Genomic DNA, 16,027 nt, shown 5'->3' with positions numbered 1-16,027 from the left:
CTGCCAAACATCACATAAAGTCATTGCTTTATTTTAGTAATTTACTTTGTATTTATTGAGAAACTTGTTCTGAAATGTTATTCCCTTGCCCTGTGTTCAAGCTGTTATGTGATTGTTGGTTATTGGTCTTGTTACTAAAGATAGGGGGAAAAAAAGATTCGATAGGACATAATATTATCAGTTTTATATCTCTAGGGAAATAGGAACATGATTTTGATTAAATGCTAAAGTGCTTTTACTTCTTGTAATCTTTTTCCCACTGCAGCTATGTGATGTCTAATGGTTATAAGCCTGCGCCACTGGATCTCTCTGACGTGAAACTGACTGCAGGTCAGGAGGTTCTAGTTGATAAACTGGCCGAAAATGCACACAACGTGTGGGCCAAAGACAGAATTAAACAAGGATGGACCTATGGCATCCAGCAGGTAAAAGTCATTATTCTCGCCATTTAGAAAGGAACTGGCAGTATGCTAGTCTGGTCTTTATATTTGAGTGTATTTTTGTTGAGGCATTGTTATTTATATGCTTGTCTTTCTCCTACTTGCATATTTTCCGTAATGTATTAAGATATTTTTCTTGTTTGTGCCAGGATTTGAAGAGCAGGCGTAATCCTCGCCTGGTGCCATATGCTTTACTTGATGAGCGCACAAAGAAGTCCAACAGAGACAGTCTGAGAGAGGCCATCAGGACCATGGTTGGATATGGATACGACATCGACCCCCCAGACCAGGAAGGTGAGAACATGTTGCTGAGACAGCTTACACAAAACCCTCTTTCCTCCTGTTGGGCCAGTGAAACGTGTATATAATTATTTCACATGTTCAGGAGATTCAGTGTTTTCCAGTTGAGGTTTTTGGAGTGGTGATGTGCACAATCTTACAAAACATGCATTTCCAGTTTCAAACATAGTATACTTAGTAGGATATTTTCGCTCGGTGATGTTTTTGTTAAAACAACTATGGAAACAGTAGCTGATGTTACATTATTATTAAACTAGTATTACATTTTGCATTTGCATATTACATGTGCAGCCAGCAGCTATATGTTTTCTGGTTTTGTACAGTTGAAATCTATTCTACATCAGGATCTTTCTTTGGATATTGTATGCATTAATTGATATAGTATTATACTAACTGCATTACATATATTCATATTTAGTGGCATAGCCAATCATTTTAGTCAGATTACCTATAATTGTGTAATTATGATGATGATTTTAATGTTGCCTAAAATTAAGTACATATCCTGTTGGTGTCAGTTAACATTTAGTGTACCTATAAAGTAAAAACATCATTATTTCCTGACTCTCCCTGTGCCTAGTCGTCCATGTGGTAGATGATCAAAGCATCGAGACCATCCGCTTCTTCCGCGTGGAGCAGACATATGCAGTGAAGACGGGAAAGTGGTACTTTGAGTTTGAGGCCCTGAGTGGAGGAGATATGAAAGTTGGCTGGGCCAGACCAGGCTGCAGGCCCGATGTGGAACTAGGAACGGATGACCAGGCCTTCGTCTTCGATGGATACAGGGTAAACCAGCTCTGTTTATGACACGTTGTAGTATTTTCCTTTAGCAGGAGCCATCATTTTTTTCTCCATCCCTGCCGCATCACAATGTTTAAACAGAATTTCCAGGGTCATGAAATGCCTGGAAAATTATAAAAGTAGGAAATCAATTTTACAGGCCTGGAAATGGTTTAATGTAGAAAGTTTTAGAAAAGTTTTGAATATACATTTTTTTTCGGCTATTGTTTTAATTATATTCATAAAATACTCAAAACATGACGACTCTTATTCAAAATCCGCTATATAAAATCTATTACTGCGCTGTGTGACCATTTATTGGATCTTTGTTTTTCTATCCCCCCAAAAGAGGCGTGGCCTTGAAGTACGGTATGTGCCAGTCTGGTCTATAGGCATATACAGCTGGTTGGCAGCAGGAATGTCAACCTTGCGAGTAAAGATAGCAAGCTTTAGCAGTTTGCTTATCTGTAAACGCCTGGGAAGTGCATGTTCCTACGCCTACCCATTTGCTGTCTAAAAAAAGGTTATGGAAATGAGGGAAAATGTCATGAAAAAATTATGGAAAGGTTGTGAAGATGCATTAGTAAAATTGTGTGGAAACCCTGTTTAAAGGAAATAATTACAATTTTTATTTACTTTAAAAGTTTGCGGAGCGCACAATACTGATTATGATCAGTTTAATATGAGATAGATTTTAGATCTTGGTGGAGAAAAAACGTTATTTATTCCAAAACAGACATTAATGGCCAATTTTTATGCTTCCTTGACAAAAAAAATCTTTTATTGAGTTATCAAGATAATATTATTGGTTCCATAATTTTTTGGAAACTTGTACAGTAGGATCAGTTTGATCATGAAAGTTATGTTAGCATGTTGCAAAAACTTTAAGCTTTGTCTTTTTCTTAAGGGTCGACGTATGCATGTAGGCAGCCGCTACTTTGGACAACCTTGGAAAAAGGGTGATGTGGTTGGTTGCATGATCAACATGGAGGACAAATCCATGATTTTCACCCTGAATGGAGAGCTCTTGATCACCAGCAAGGGCTCTGAGCTTTGCTTCACTGATTTTGAGACCGAGGACGGTAGGTTTCCATAATCCAGTGAACTTTAGTGTTAATTCATTCATTTATTCTCTGTGTGTTTCATTCACAGTATCTCTAGAGGTTGGACAGGATTTGTTTGGCATTTGGCATGAGGCAAAACAAACAACAACAAAAAAAATAAAACAGCAGAATATGCTAATGATGTTGCAATTTAATGAGGTCCATTGTGGCATTGGCCCATTACTCTGTAAATGAAGCATCCTTTAGGACAAGACAGATAGTCACATTGGAATAAAGTTAAGTGATTCAAATTAATTGTTATAGCTGATGTGTGACACATTCTGCTTTGTCGACAGTTTACATACATAACAGTGCAGTGATGAGATTTTCAAAGAAAGAGTGGACTAATTAAATGTAGCTCTTGAGGACAGAGAGACAGACCACTTTGTTTGTGGCAGGGAAACATCTGAGTTACTTTTTCATTAAATGTGCAAAGAAAACTTTTCCAACTTAGTTTGTCTCACATTGCAAAAAGAGATGGCATGACTGGATGAGATTTCGCTGTCTAGTGCGGACCAATATTGACCTGGGAAACAAACCAATAACTAATAACTCTTCTCCAGGTTTCATCCCTGTGTGCAGTTTGGGCATGTCTCAGATTGGACACATGAACCTGGGCAAGGACGCCAGCACTTTTAAGTACTACACCATGTGTGGTCTCCAGGAAGGCTTTGAGCCCTTCGGTGTCAACATGAACCGGGAGATCACCATGTGGTTCAGCAAGCGCCTTCCCACCTTTGTCAACATACCTGAAGACCACATGCATATTGAGGTGAAGAAGCATTTTCATTATTAATATTTTTGCTGTTGGTATTGATCAGAAGGTCTGCACATTATATTAAAAGCTCTCGGTAATTGTAATTGTGCAACATTTTAATCTAACAGAGGCCTTCGCCAGGCATTGTCACTTCTGTTAGATCGAAACATTTGACAACTAATATAACTGGTAGCTTTTAATGAAGTGTGCTGCCCTCCTGTCTGATTCTATTTTTGTCTGTCAAGTTTTTATTCATTTAAATGGTCATGAAAACATGCTAACTTTATAGAATTTATACAAAGATACAAATGATGTACAGTACATATAAGAGGATCCACAGTCAAAAAAAAAAATCAAACCAATTGGCACATCACAAAGGGGAGGGGCATAGCAAAGGGTGAATTTTCCTGTTTTGTTTATGGCAACAGGGATTCTCATTTGGATGATACTGGTAACATGCAGTTTTGATAACTAGTGAAAGTTTCTAGCCTGCACTATGCATACAATAATTACTATAATGAACAGAGCTGCAGGAGTTGATTGACAATTCGATGTTCTGCATCGATCACCCTCTTTGGATTCTTAATCCCTCCCTCTCCTAAATCCTCAGGTGACAAGGATCGACGGAACAGTAGACAGTCCTCCTTGCCTCAAGGTCACCCACAAGACGTTTGGCACACAGAATAGCAATACTGACATGACCTACTGTCGACTGAGCATGCCTGTGGAGTTCTACTCTGCAGACAAGATCCTGGACGAATCACTGAAACTCAGGTCAGACATAAGCGTGGCTCTGGCACAGCAGTGGAAAAAATTGTTGCGTTGCAAATAAAACTATAATTATGAAGGAACAGCAGTGGAGTTGTTCAAATATTCCACCCGCAATTTCAGATTGATCCATTTGATCATTTTGTCATAATTTGAACCCATTCGCTCTGCCTGGCAACTGTTGTATAACTGCTGCTGTATTTTTCTCTCTGCAGCCATCCGCCAAAAGAAGATGGAACTGTTGACTATGGAAGCATCACAACTGTAAATCAACTGGAGAAACATCAGACAACATTTTTTATGGATGACTGCTCTCTGTTTAACAAGGTTAACCTATAGTGCTATGTGTGTTTTATTGCAGTACTACCACTCGGTGAGAGTGTTTGCTGGACAGGACCCTGCGTCAGTGTGGGTGGGTTGGGTCACACCGGACTATCATTACTATAGCAAGAACTTCAGCCTCAGCAAGATGCGAACAGTCACCGTCACCCTGGGAGACGAGAGGGGCCGCGTCCATGAGAGGCAAGTTCATAGGAGTTCACAGGATTTCATTAAACATAGAAAGGTTATGTAACTAAGGAGGGTCAGCAGACCTGCTGGGTTCTTCAAAGAAATTTGGGAGTATCAGGAAATATCAAAAATGTACCCCTTTACATTAATTTGGGCGAGGTCATACTATACTGTGTATGCAATATTGTTTAAGGGCCAAGGTGTGAATCTTGTTCTGTAGAGAGCACCCGAGGACACTGATTTCTGTCTTCTTTTTTTTTAGAAATTAATTTCCTTGTGATATTCATGTGTTTTATTACAATAATCTTTCACTTTTCTAATTAGCATGCTAAAGGCCAGGTCAAAGTAAAAATCATTAAGTTGATTTATTAAAGTAGGGTACAGCTGGGTGTTACTAGAGATTGTAAAAAGCTTAAAAATTATTGAAGGGATGTAAAGATAGCAAAGAATTCCAAAGACTCCAGGTGATCTGGCAGAATTGTGCTACCAAAAAAATCAACATGACTCCTAGTATATCATCATCAATAACATTGTTTCCAGTCAAGCCCATAAAAATAAATTGCTTACTTACAATTATGGTAAACTTACACTCCTAATATGACCTTGGGGTAGCACTGCATCTTCGGCTGAAGAACCAGAGACATATTGACGAATCTTTTATCAACCTGTTTCCATTCTCCTTCAGTATTCAGGGGAGAAACGCTTCTCTGTGTAACAGAATGAATATGAATGAGGCAAGAGCCACAAGTCAACACAGATCGATGAATGCGGCACATAATGAAAAGATATTGTGCACAAGTTAGTTATTTTTCAGTCGTCTTTGTTGTCCTGCGGTTGTTCATATTCACATAGATCTATTAGTGCCAAGCTCATTTTCTGCTATTATTGCTGCAGTGTCCAGAGGAGTAACTGCTACATGGTGTGTGCAGCGGATGCAGTCGGCCCGTCTTCCTCCAGCCGCGCCAATTCTGACCTAGAGATCGGCTGTCTGATCGACCTGGCCACTGGCCTTGTGTCTTTCACTTCGAACGGCAAGGAGCAGTCCACAACATATCAGGTAAATAAGGATAACTGCACAGTTGGGTGCAGAGGGCTAAGGTACAAGGGCATCGCTCCTCATAAACTTGAGTATGTGCACTCATTATGTCTGTATCCTGTGCTACCTATACAGTATTTTTCCTGTTTACCTGCTGCTGTAAGAGTAAAACATCCCACTGGGATTAATCAAGTACTCCATCAGTCCATCCATTCTTTTATCCATCTATCGAGCCATAAATTGGCATACAGCTTTTGTTTACCAGTCCATCTAAAAAGCAAAAAGCAAAGGAGTCAAATGTTGTTGAATTTTAGGTTACTACTCCAGCTCCATAACAATTACATTCAGAGAACTTTTGAATGTTCTAATAAATCTTTGGGATGATGGCACGAAAAGATATTTGTATTGCCTACACGCACTCAAAATACTTTCTCTTCTATCTTCCCTTCAGGAAACAAAAACAAATTTGCGCTGCAGTAAATTAGACCTGCAGAAAGGCAGTTAGGAAATTACACAGTTGAATTCTCATCTGTTTTCAATACCAGTCTTAACAAAGACCAACATCTGCTCAGTAATCCTCGTTGTGCTTCGCTGATCTCAGGTTTTTAATGCATCACGCTGAATACCTGACTAGACCACAAAATGATGCCTTGAGAAGCTTCTATCACCCAAGTGCTCTATTCTTTATTTCTGTTATTGTCTCCGGTCTCCTCTCTTCTTCCCATTCCTTGATTTAGTCATGAATTGGCTTTTTTTTTTAAAGGGGAAGTCTTCTGAGAGAATCAGAAAGCTTTTAACTTGATGAAAAGCTTCTTGTCCTGTTTTTGCTTTAGTTGTTTTTCCTTTCTCTTCGTATATATCTTCTGTGTCTGATGGCTGTCATCAGAACACCAACTGATGTTCATTGAACTCGGATTTTAAATGCCAACTAATCCATGGGCTTAGAGGTTAAAAGCCTTCTGACATTTATTGAATTTGCCACCAGAACAGACACTAGAAAGAGCTGAATGCTAAGCATTAGATGCACAACAAGCTGATAAAAGAATTACCCGTGGTTTTAGCTTCCACAAAGGGGTTAGTTCAGGACAGATGTGACTCTGTTATAGGGCTCTAACAGTTTGTGTAGTTATACTAAACCGCCACGTACACGGGTCATGGTCTGGTATATACAGCTGCGTGTAGAATTCATGGTATGCAAAAAGAGACATGTAATGTTCACACACAAGTTCCACCCGGAAACTTATAGCTGTATGCTGTTCAGCCACACTATTGGAAGATGAAATGGTGAGAAGATCCGCCTGTGTGTTCCCTCTCAGCTACAGTAGAGAAGGAGTTGTGTTACGTTTTAGACAAGGATGGTGTGTTGGCGTCACTCCACTGTTGTCGTGTATTTGAATTATATCCAACATGCTAACGTAAATTCTGCGGCATCACCTAGATGTGCCAATGACCTGTACCATAAATATTTGGGGTGCTTGGAATGTTAAAATTATTTGCAACACTCTTCTTTATGCGCAAGTAAAATTTTTTAATATTCAATTTTTTTTTATTTAAATTTTTTTATGAAAGAATAGATGCTTATTAGTTATAGAACTGAATTCATGAAACGTTATAGATGTATAGTTGAGATCACAATGAAGGTTTGATTTGAAGATGGGTGTGGTCGAAGCAAGGGCGCCCGAAAGAGGGTTGTAGGAATTATGGAAGGGACCAAACTGACTCCTAAGCTGGGGTATGAACCGAACTGTGACTTTTGTGTAGTAGTACACTCCTCCTCTATGAATCCCCATCATGCACCTCTCCTTCATGTCAGTGTGTTATTAAAACCATTTTTGAATCAAAATGTTTAAATCTATCACGTTGATGCCTGAGCTTTGTTTATTTTCAGGTGGAGCCAAATACAAAGCTGTTCCCAGCTGTGTTTGTACGTCCTACCGGTGCAAACCTCTTCCAGTTTGAATTTGTCAAGATCAAGGTTTGTCTCTTTTCAAATCTAATACTATACAAAGCTTTGATATATGTTGTGTAGTAGTGGATGTTGGTATTACTAAAACAAATACAATGTGTTAAAGAATTATAATCTTCCTCATTAATTAATACCATAGTATATCTAACCTAATTTTCAGTGAACAGCAAATTCTGTCATTTTTGATGCCCCACATCCTCTAAATAGTCACCTAATGGTCAACAGACCCCAATCTGTGACCCATATTAGATGTCATAAATTATTCATTTGTCTGGACCTGATATAGAGACAGTTAAAATTAAACTTAGATAGAGATGTGTCTGTGTGTGTGTGTGTGTGTGTGTATATGTATATATTTAGACACACACACACACACACAGATAGATATGATTTGATTTCTTCCTCAGGGTCTCTACTGAAGGATCCACAGATTTCAATCACTTTGAAGTGTTTTCAGAATCTAATATTTGTTCAACAAATTTTGATCCATTTTGTTATCCTTATTGCATCTAATCCTTCATATCATTCCATCTTCTCCTTTTGCTCCCAGGATGCAATGCCACTCTCATCTGCCATATTTAAGAGCGAGCACAGGAACCCGGTGCCTCAGTGCCCACCGCGACTGGATGTGCAAACCATTGTGGCCGTGCTGTGGAGCCGGATGCCGAACACCTTCCTCAACGTGGAAACTGCGCGGGTCAGCGAGAGGCACGGCTGGGTGGTGCAGTGTCTGGAGCCGCTGGAGATGTTGGCCGTGCATATACCTGAGGAGAACAGGTGTGCAGCAAGGATTTGATGTCGGCTTAGAACACGTACTGTAAACACCTTCACCTACCGTATGCGACTCGTTCACTCCTGCAATGTTATTTCGTGTTTACGTCATCTAGAAAAAAAAAAAACCTCAGCCATATTAGAGCCAAAGCAGGTGCTTTATTGTGTTTATAATTTTTATTAGCAAGAAGCACGGACCTCCTATACACATTACTAATGAAAATCAATTCAGTGAATACATTGATAATCCCACTATTTATCACCATAGTAAAGATTAAAAGAATCTGCATCAGAGAAATGTTGTCATCAGTGCAAGCGTTGTCAATATTAAGACCACATTTCCACCATATGCATAAAAAGAATTAAGTTTAAAGTTTTTCACTCATGATATGGTTATTTACTTTAGGTTCTCTGTTCAGGAGTTAATGTGTTAATGATTTAGAAATTATTGATTTTAATGCTTAAAGTTGAGAAAATTCAATTTTTGTCTATATGATATGCAGGTACAGTTAGAGGCACCCTATGTCAGTTTACCATGTGGGATTGTTTGTCACTTTGTAAACATGCTCACCAGCAAACATGAAGGTAAAAGTCAATGTCAGGTTCACTGTCATTTGGTGGTTCACCTTGCTGTATTTGCGTTTTTACGGCGCTGTGTATCTTGATCACTGCTGCTTACGGCCTGGCACCTAGTCGTGACTTTTTTATAAATCCCTGACATCTCCTGAGTGCTGTGGGGTAACACGCCTATAAATGTCCCGTACACAGCAAATAGGAGGAAACTAAGAAAGTAAGTCTATACAGTGTTGTTAGATTATATATTAACAGTAAATTCTATGAAAAAGTAAACAGACCTTCTGCCAAGATTGTTTTGTCCACTAATAATGGAGTAATAAATAATAAAAATGGAATGTCTGCTTTTATCTAATTGAGCAAATTAAACACCTGACCGATCAATAATCTTTGTCATAGTGTCGCAAAATTTATACTTAAATTGAAACCAATCTACCAAACAACATTGGCAGGGAAAGTTATTATGGTGTATGAGTGGTATATCATTTGCCATACTGAATGTCTAGTTTGCTGCCTCGTATATGCTGCTGGAGTGTAAATACCTGAAATGACAATATGCCTTTCCTGCTGTCTTCTAGGTGTTTGGACATCCTGGAGTTATCTGAGCATGAAGACCTGAGAAAATTTCATTACCACACACTGAAGCTGTACTGTGCCCTCTGTGCCCTGGGAAACACCCGAGTTGCTCACGCCCTCTGCAGCCACCTGGACCAATCACAGCTTCTCTACACCATCGACAACCAGTACCTCTCTGGCATGCTGAGAGAGGGCTTCTACAATGTCCTTATCAGGTGCCGTACTCTGTTTAAACACATCATATTCAGATAATTACTTTTTGAATCTAACTGATGATTTTGTTTTTGATTTATTTATTTTATTCACATTTACCTTGATGACATTATTTGTCTGCGTTTGAGCAATGGAAGAGTAGAAATTGTCATGTGGAAAATATAATAAATGCTGCTGTCAGTGATACAGAATGGAAGTCTACAGTGCTGCAAGTGTCAAAATTTAACCATCTCAACTTTGATGTGCAGAAGAAAAATTGGCAATATTTTACTCATCAGAGAATCTAATAATGAACAGTTATATTATTGTAACTTATTACAACATCAACTGCTGCATTAGTTACTGATGGAGTGATGGAGCCACACACCAGAACACCACAAGCTACAGTGTAATCCGGTGTAATTGAGTCTGGTTTCCTCACATAATTTCAATAAATTTACGGCCGAACGACAGACACACATAATTGGGATAAATCATACATTGTGAATTTCACCTGCTACTTTGGAGACATCTTGCTTAACCTCCATTATTACTGAAAATGCAATTTTAAGTTAACATCCTTGCAGATGGGGAGTTTTGTTTGAAAACTATGATTATGGGTCACAAATAGTTTGAGAACTCAGCAGCTCAGCAGCTAGTCAGGTAATTGCTGACTCACTGGTATTGATCAACAACGCTGTCACCTCCCTCAGATTTATTATGGTAATTTTGTGCTGTGGGGCCGTACAAATCTTGCCAATTGCTCATTTATCCCACTAAGGGAGGGATATTTTTAAAACTAGACCTAGAATACTGAACGGTTATTTCCTGATAAGTATAATGGCCAGTGACTCCAGGTGTGCATGATGATTAAACTGATTCTTCTTCTCACTGCCAGCATCCATCTTGAAACAGCAAAGGAGGCTCGCCTAATGATGAACAACGAGTTCATCATCCCCGTGACGGACGAGACTCGCTCCATCAAGTTGTTCCCCGATGAGTCCAAGCGGCACTCACTGCCTGGTGTTGGCCTGAGCACCTCCCTCAAACCTCGGGTTAACTTCTCTGCCGTCGGCATCATCAGCTCAAAGCGGCATCAGTATCTTTACAGCCCCCAGATTCCTCTGGGTACCCTGAAAGAGAAAGCCATCAGCATGCTCACTGAGGCCGTGCAGGGCGGAGGCACACACATCCGAGACCCGGTAGGCGGCAGCGTGGAGTATCAGTTCGTCCCCATCCTGAAGCTGATTGGAACGCTGTTGATTATGGGAGTCCTAACCAGTGAGGAGGTGAGGCTGATTCTCCTCCTGATTGATCCCAATGTGTTCGGAGACCCCAAGGACGGTGAGGAAGCCAAGGGGGATGAGGTGGCCGTGGCGGGGGAAAAGGAGGAAGTGAGCAAGAACGAGGAGAAGGCCGTGGAGGCAGGAGAGGAGGAGACGAAGGAGAGTAAAGCACCGGTCAAAGGTCTGCTGGAGAAGTCGTTGCCCGAGTCTGTCAAACGCCAGGTGATGGAAATGATCGTAAAAAAACATGCACACACGTGTATAGTTTGTTGTTTTTTAACAATATCTTTTATTCATGTTTTTCAGTTATAACAGATATTATATATAAATAAATATAGTCTTGGCAGCATATATGGTGAAATGGAAATGCAAGCCCAAAACAAATGGAAGAAACAAAAATCCCATTCAAGAAAACAAAACAAAACCAGAAAACAAAAACAAAGCAACAACAAATAGATATAAAAGAACAAAAAAAAACCAGATATAAAATAGATAATACAGTAGTTACAATGTACAGACATCTTGAAGATTGCATGTGCTACAACACTTCTGCATTCTTATTTTCAATTGCTCCGACCCCACTCACATACACACATATATAGTACATAAAACTAAGTCTCCCAATTAATATTCCACGGTTTTAATTGCATTTAAATTTTCCCCGTTGTATTTGCCTTTATCGGTTTTGGTACACTAATTCCTCATTTGTCAGCAATTCTGAGTTTTCATAAATTGTCTCTCACTGAGAAGTGACTCCATGAGTGCAAAGTAAGGCTGCGGTTGAATACTAATGTTTCTATCAATGAAGAAAAGTCCACAATGCTTGAGAAAAACTTGAGAAAAACAGCTTTAATCATTGCATTATGGAGATGGAGGCAGAAAATCTCTTAGAAATGACAACAGTGTGTGAGGTTTACTGATATGAAAACAATCTCATTGACAACCAAATCAAACAATACAGACACAGGGAACAAGAAACTTTTTCTCTAAATGTATTCTGGATTGCCATTCTTTCTAAATGAATGTCTTTGAATTGGTTCCCATCAGATGTGTGAGCTGCTGCACTACTTCTGTGACTGTGAGCTGAAGCACCGCATCGAGGCCATCGTCTCCTTCTCTGACAGCTTCGTGTCCAAACTGCAGTTCAACCAGAAATTCCGTTACAATGAGCTGATGCAGGCGCTCAACATGTCCGCCGCCGTCACTGCCAAGAAGACTAAAGAGTTCCGTTCGCCCCCGCAAGAGCAGGTACAGCGTATGAGAAAATTGTTTAAATCCTGTTTGAGATGTTACTTATGTTCAGAGTGGTTTAAGGTATTACATTAGAACCAAAACCCCCAAATTGATCGCTCAAGCCTCGGTGGAACCTTTGACCTTGGTTGGATCAGAGTTAGATGCAGAGACTGGAGTACAGCGTTTGTAATTCTCTGAGAGCCTTTTAAGTTTTCAGATGTTTCCTAACTATATTTTCAGCTGGTATCTCCAAAGAGTAAATTGGACCATAAGTGAGGCTAAATTGAACTTAAAGATGTCTGTGCACTGAGAGTTAAATGACTGACATTTAAGAATGAAAAATTGTTATTAGTCCTAAAGGAGAAATTTGCATTTTACTGCATTACAGGTTAGGATGCATTGTGTGAAAACTGTGGAAACAGCATCAGTCCATTACTATGCCTTCACGATGGTGACAGTCCCATTTTTATTATATCTTAACAACGCCTTGACGGAATTTCACTCGGACTCAACGATGAACTGACGAGAATATGTTGGCCAAAGGTCAAATATCAAAGTACACAGTACAAGTACATTGTATATGTGATAATTTTGGTTTAATTAGTTATCTGATGCTGTAAAAAGGAGTTTTACTTCATCATTGACAGCAGTGTGTGCTGTTTGTGATTGGTCAAACAACAGACACTAGATACCACTGAGAGTGCTACAGTGCTGACTCTGGCTCCAAATGACTTCACTAGCTCAAGATGGCAGCAGCTATATCCATGATATCTCTGCTTCACTTTTGTACAGTGGGAGGACGTGGAGACGCATTGCTTGACAGTTATTACAATCGGGACACACATAGAAGTAAACTAACTGCAACTTGACTCGTTGGCAGAGTCATGCAACCGTGGGTTGGTAATTCTAGTTTTACTGGTTAGCCTTCAAATTGTTTGCAAGGTTCAGTGCAGGTTTTTAAAAAGAAAACACCTAGCAGATTATTAAAGTGCTAGATTCTACAAAAAATACCTCTTTGGCAAGGGTGTAGATGCTGTTTGGAATCTTAAATCAAACCAGCTGACAGAGCAGTCTGTGCCATCTGAACCTTTCAGACCAAAATAATCCCCACGAGGGTTTATTCGCTCTCACAACAGATGTTGGAGCAATCGTCTTTTTTCACTTTTAGAGGTCAGACTCAGGTTTCATTTGGCCATGCCATCAGGGTAGTGGTCAAACTGTGGGTAGACTGGACTGTGTAACCCACATTGTTTGTTTGGATCCACGTTAGTAATTCTAGTAACAGCTACTCATCGAAAGATCCACAATAAGGATCGAATTAAAATTATTAGCACAATGAATAAGCTAAAATTGGCTGATATATTGGTCTGGCTCTATAATTATGTCATGTGTATACTTCAGTTTTAAAATACAAAAGCACAGAAGCGGTTTAAATATTTGTCAAGACCCTATGATTAAATTTTGGATATTGCTGCTAAGTGGCTCACTAGAGCACAAACTGAGGGGTATTCATGGATCTCAGTCCTCCCTCACACAGCATGCTTTCAGTGTTTTTCAGCCCAGTGTGTAATAACTGCGTCAGAACACTAAAGTCCCAGGGGCTCAGATCTTTGTACCTAATGAGAAGGCCCCTTTTTAACACCCATATCTCTTTCAACGTGTCTCAGAGCCAGTGCAGAGGAGGAGAGTGGTACAACATTATTCTTCCTGCCCATTAGCCAAAAAGAGTCACTTCTTTTCTGTTTGTGTTCAGATCACTTGCTTTTATGCCGAATAGAGTTATTGCATACAACACAACACTTAAAGTGCAAGCCAAAAGTTTGTATCTGCACTACTGCAAAGCTTTTTATGCTCACAAAAATTTAATTGCACTTCCTCTGAGCTGTAAAACCTTGCAGATAAGCACATGCCTTTAGCTCCACTCTGATCCCCGAAAAAATAAGTACCGTAGTGGTCAGCAGCAGGTGTATACTGTAGGCAACATTCTCAAGCTCCCTGTATGTTCCTCCCATGGTTTATTAAAAAGCCCTGCCAGAAATAGACATCAGAATAGCCTAAGCTGGACTCTGAATTTGCTTAGCCCAAGGAAGCAGCTCATGTATATTTAGTCTGTTAGCTTGTGACATGCAGCAAACACAGCAGTTTGTAGCTATTAAGAATAATTTGTCATTAAAGCTATGTTGAAGTCGCATCGTTGCAGAATTACTTTCAGGTTTTTAATTTTCACGTGTCACTATACTTGACACACTTGAGATACCTCAGACTTAGACAGATACTATCTGAACAGCCCATGTGAGCACTCAGCAGGGAGCTATGCAAGGTTCTTCTGTTGAGTTATGACTCAAAATAATAATGATGCCGTCCTCTCTGTACACCATCCTCCTTTTATGCATTCTTTCACACACTATACTATATACTCTATTCTCTTCCCCCAACTCTATGCTTCTAACCTCGTTGTTCTGTTATTCTCTTTCCTGCAGATCAACATCCTGTTGAATTTCAGTGCAGGGGAGGACTGTCCCTGTCCTGAAGAGATCCAGGAGGAACTCAACTCCTTCCATGAAGAATTGCGACTGCACTGTGGTAGAGTCAAACTACTCCCTCAATTCTTTGGCAGATATTGTTGATTTTACACAAAATGATTCATTTTGACCTTTGATTCAAAAAACAAACAAAAAAGAAAAACAACACAGCAGTTTTTGGGCGTTATAAGCACTCGTCGTACGCCTGTTGTGAAATGGAGACTACCAGTCACTTTAACCTTGGCCTGATCTGTGGCATCTTAAAGTGGAAATAGACTATTTTTTGCTTCAAGTTGATATTATGAATAGGGATGTCAACAGTTAACCATACTTGGTTAACTGCCTATTTTTGACTGGCTATGCATGTTGGTTTATTGGTTAAATACCCTAAAGTGTACTGCATTGCACATCAACCGAGTCTGGTGAAAGCTTGCTAGTGGCGCTGCTTATTTGGTGATCACTAGTGCTACCTCTTCAAAGTTAGTGGGTCGAATCATCACTCAGAGACCCCTCAGTTGACTGCGGCTTCAAGTTGAGCAGTTGTTCGTCTTTTTTTTTTTTTTTTGCTAGTCAGTGTGCTTCCGTTTTGGTCCCCAGATTTTGCTGCAGAGTTAGCACTTTTGACTTTCACACTATGCTTTGTTACCAGCAGCTGCATGCTTGATGCTGTTGTACAGAGGAGGAAGAGACTCTGCACCTTGGGTTCCGAGATAACATTATTTTCTCTTTCCTGCATAGAAGTGGTGAATTTAAAGCTCACAGCAACTTAATACAATGCAGTCTCTGGCTTTTGCTTGACATCTAGTAATGGTAGAAAATGTTAAATCGCATTCCGATCCACCATTAGCTTGTTTACATGAATGCTGCTGTCACACTGACGTCCCGCTGGACCCATTCAAACTTTAAAACTTCTAATGGAATAAAAAGGAATTGTCGAATATTTGTATTAAACAGTCAAATCTGATTTGACTGACATAATTCTGTGTTGGGTACTGCCCTAATGATTACTGCTAGTGATGCTGTCCTTACCCAACAACGTTGATGCTAAACATTGTGACCACCCTCCAGTCACCCCCAGGTTGCCCAAACCACTACATCATTGGATAGCGCTTTGAAATGTGGGGCTAAAGCTCACTGAGCTCATGTAGTGCTGGACTAAAAGGAAAAGCCTCACATAATTTTGCATTTAGTATTTTTTTTTCCTTTAAAATTAA

The 16,027-nt window shown here is 39.7% G+C and overlaps 1 protein-coding gene across 2 annotated transcripts in view; it reads left to right on the top strand.

The window, feature by feature from the left end:
- ryr3 (ryanodine receptor 3) overlaps positions 1–16,027 on the top strand; it is a 142,537-nt gene that overhangs the window by 59,402 nt on the left and 67,108 nt on the right. For both annotated transcript variants that reach the window (XM_042503061.1, XM_042503060.1), the window contains exons 24-38: positions 266–425; positions 590–734; positions 1,321–1,526; positions 2,428–2,602; positions 3,187–3,395; positions 3,991–4,154; positions 4,364–4,412; positions 4,510–4,670; positions 5,553–5,715; positions 7,583–7,669; positions 8,211–8,437; positions 9,583–9,795; positions 10,671–11,280; positions 12,106–12,306; positions 14,772–14,874. In XM_042503061.1, coding sequence (XP_042358995.1) covers positions 266–425; positions 590–734; positions 1,321–1,526; positions 2,428–2,602; positions 3,187–3,395; positions 3,991–4,154; positions 4,364–4,412; positions 4,510–4,670; positions 5,553–5,715; positions 7,583–7,669; positions 8,211–8,437; positions 9,583–9,795; positions 10,671–11,280; positions 12,106–12,306; positions 14,772–14,874 — 2,873 coding nt within the window. The remainder of the gene's footprint in view (positions 1–265; positions 426–589; positions 735–1,320; positions 1,527–2,427; positions 2,603–3,186; positions 3,396–3,990; positions 4,155–4,363; positions 4,413–4,509; positions 4,671–5,552; positions 5,716–7,582; positions 7,670–8,210; positions 8,438–9,582; positions 9,796–10,670; positions 11,281–12,105; positions 12,307–14,771; positions 14,875–16,027) is intronic.

The sequence above is a fragment of the Plectropomus leopardus genome, chromosome 16 (genome assembly GCF_008729295.1).
Source record: "Plectropomus leopardus isolate mb chromosome 16, YSFRI_Pleo_2.0, whole genome shotgun sequence".
In the NCBI taxonomy this organism is placed as follows: domain Eukaryota; kingdom Metazoa; phylum Chordata; class Actinopteri; order Perciformes; family Serranidae; genus Plectropomus; species Plectropomus leopardus.
This window is presented reverse-complemented; position numbering and strand designations above follow the sequence as displayed.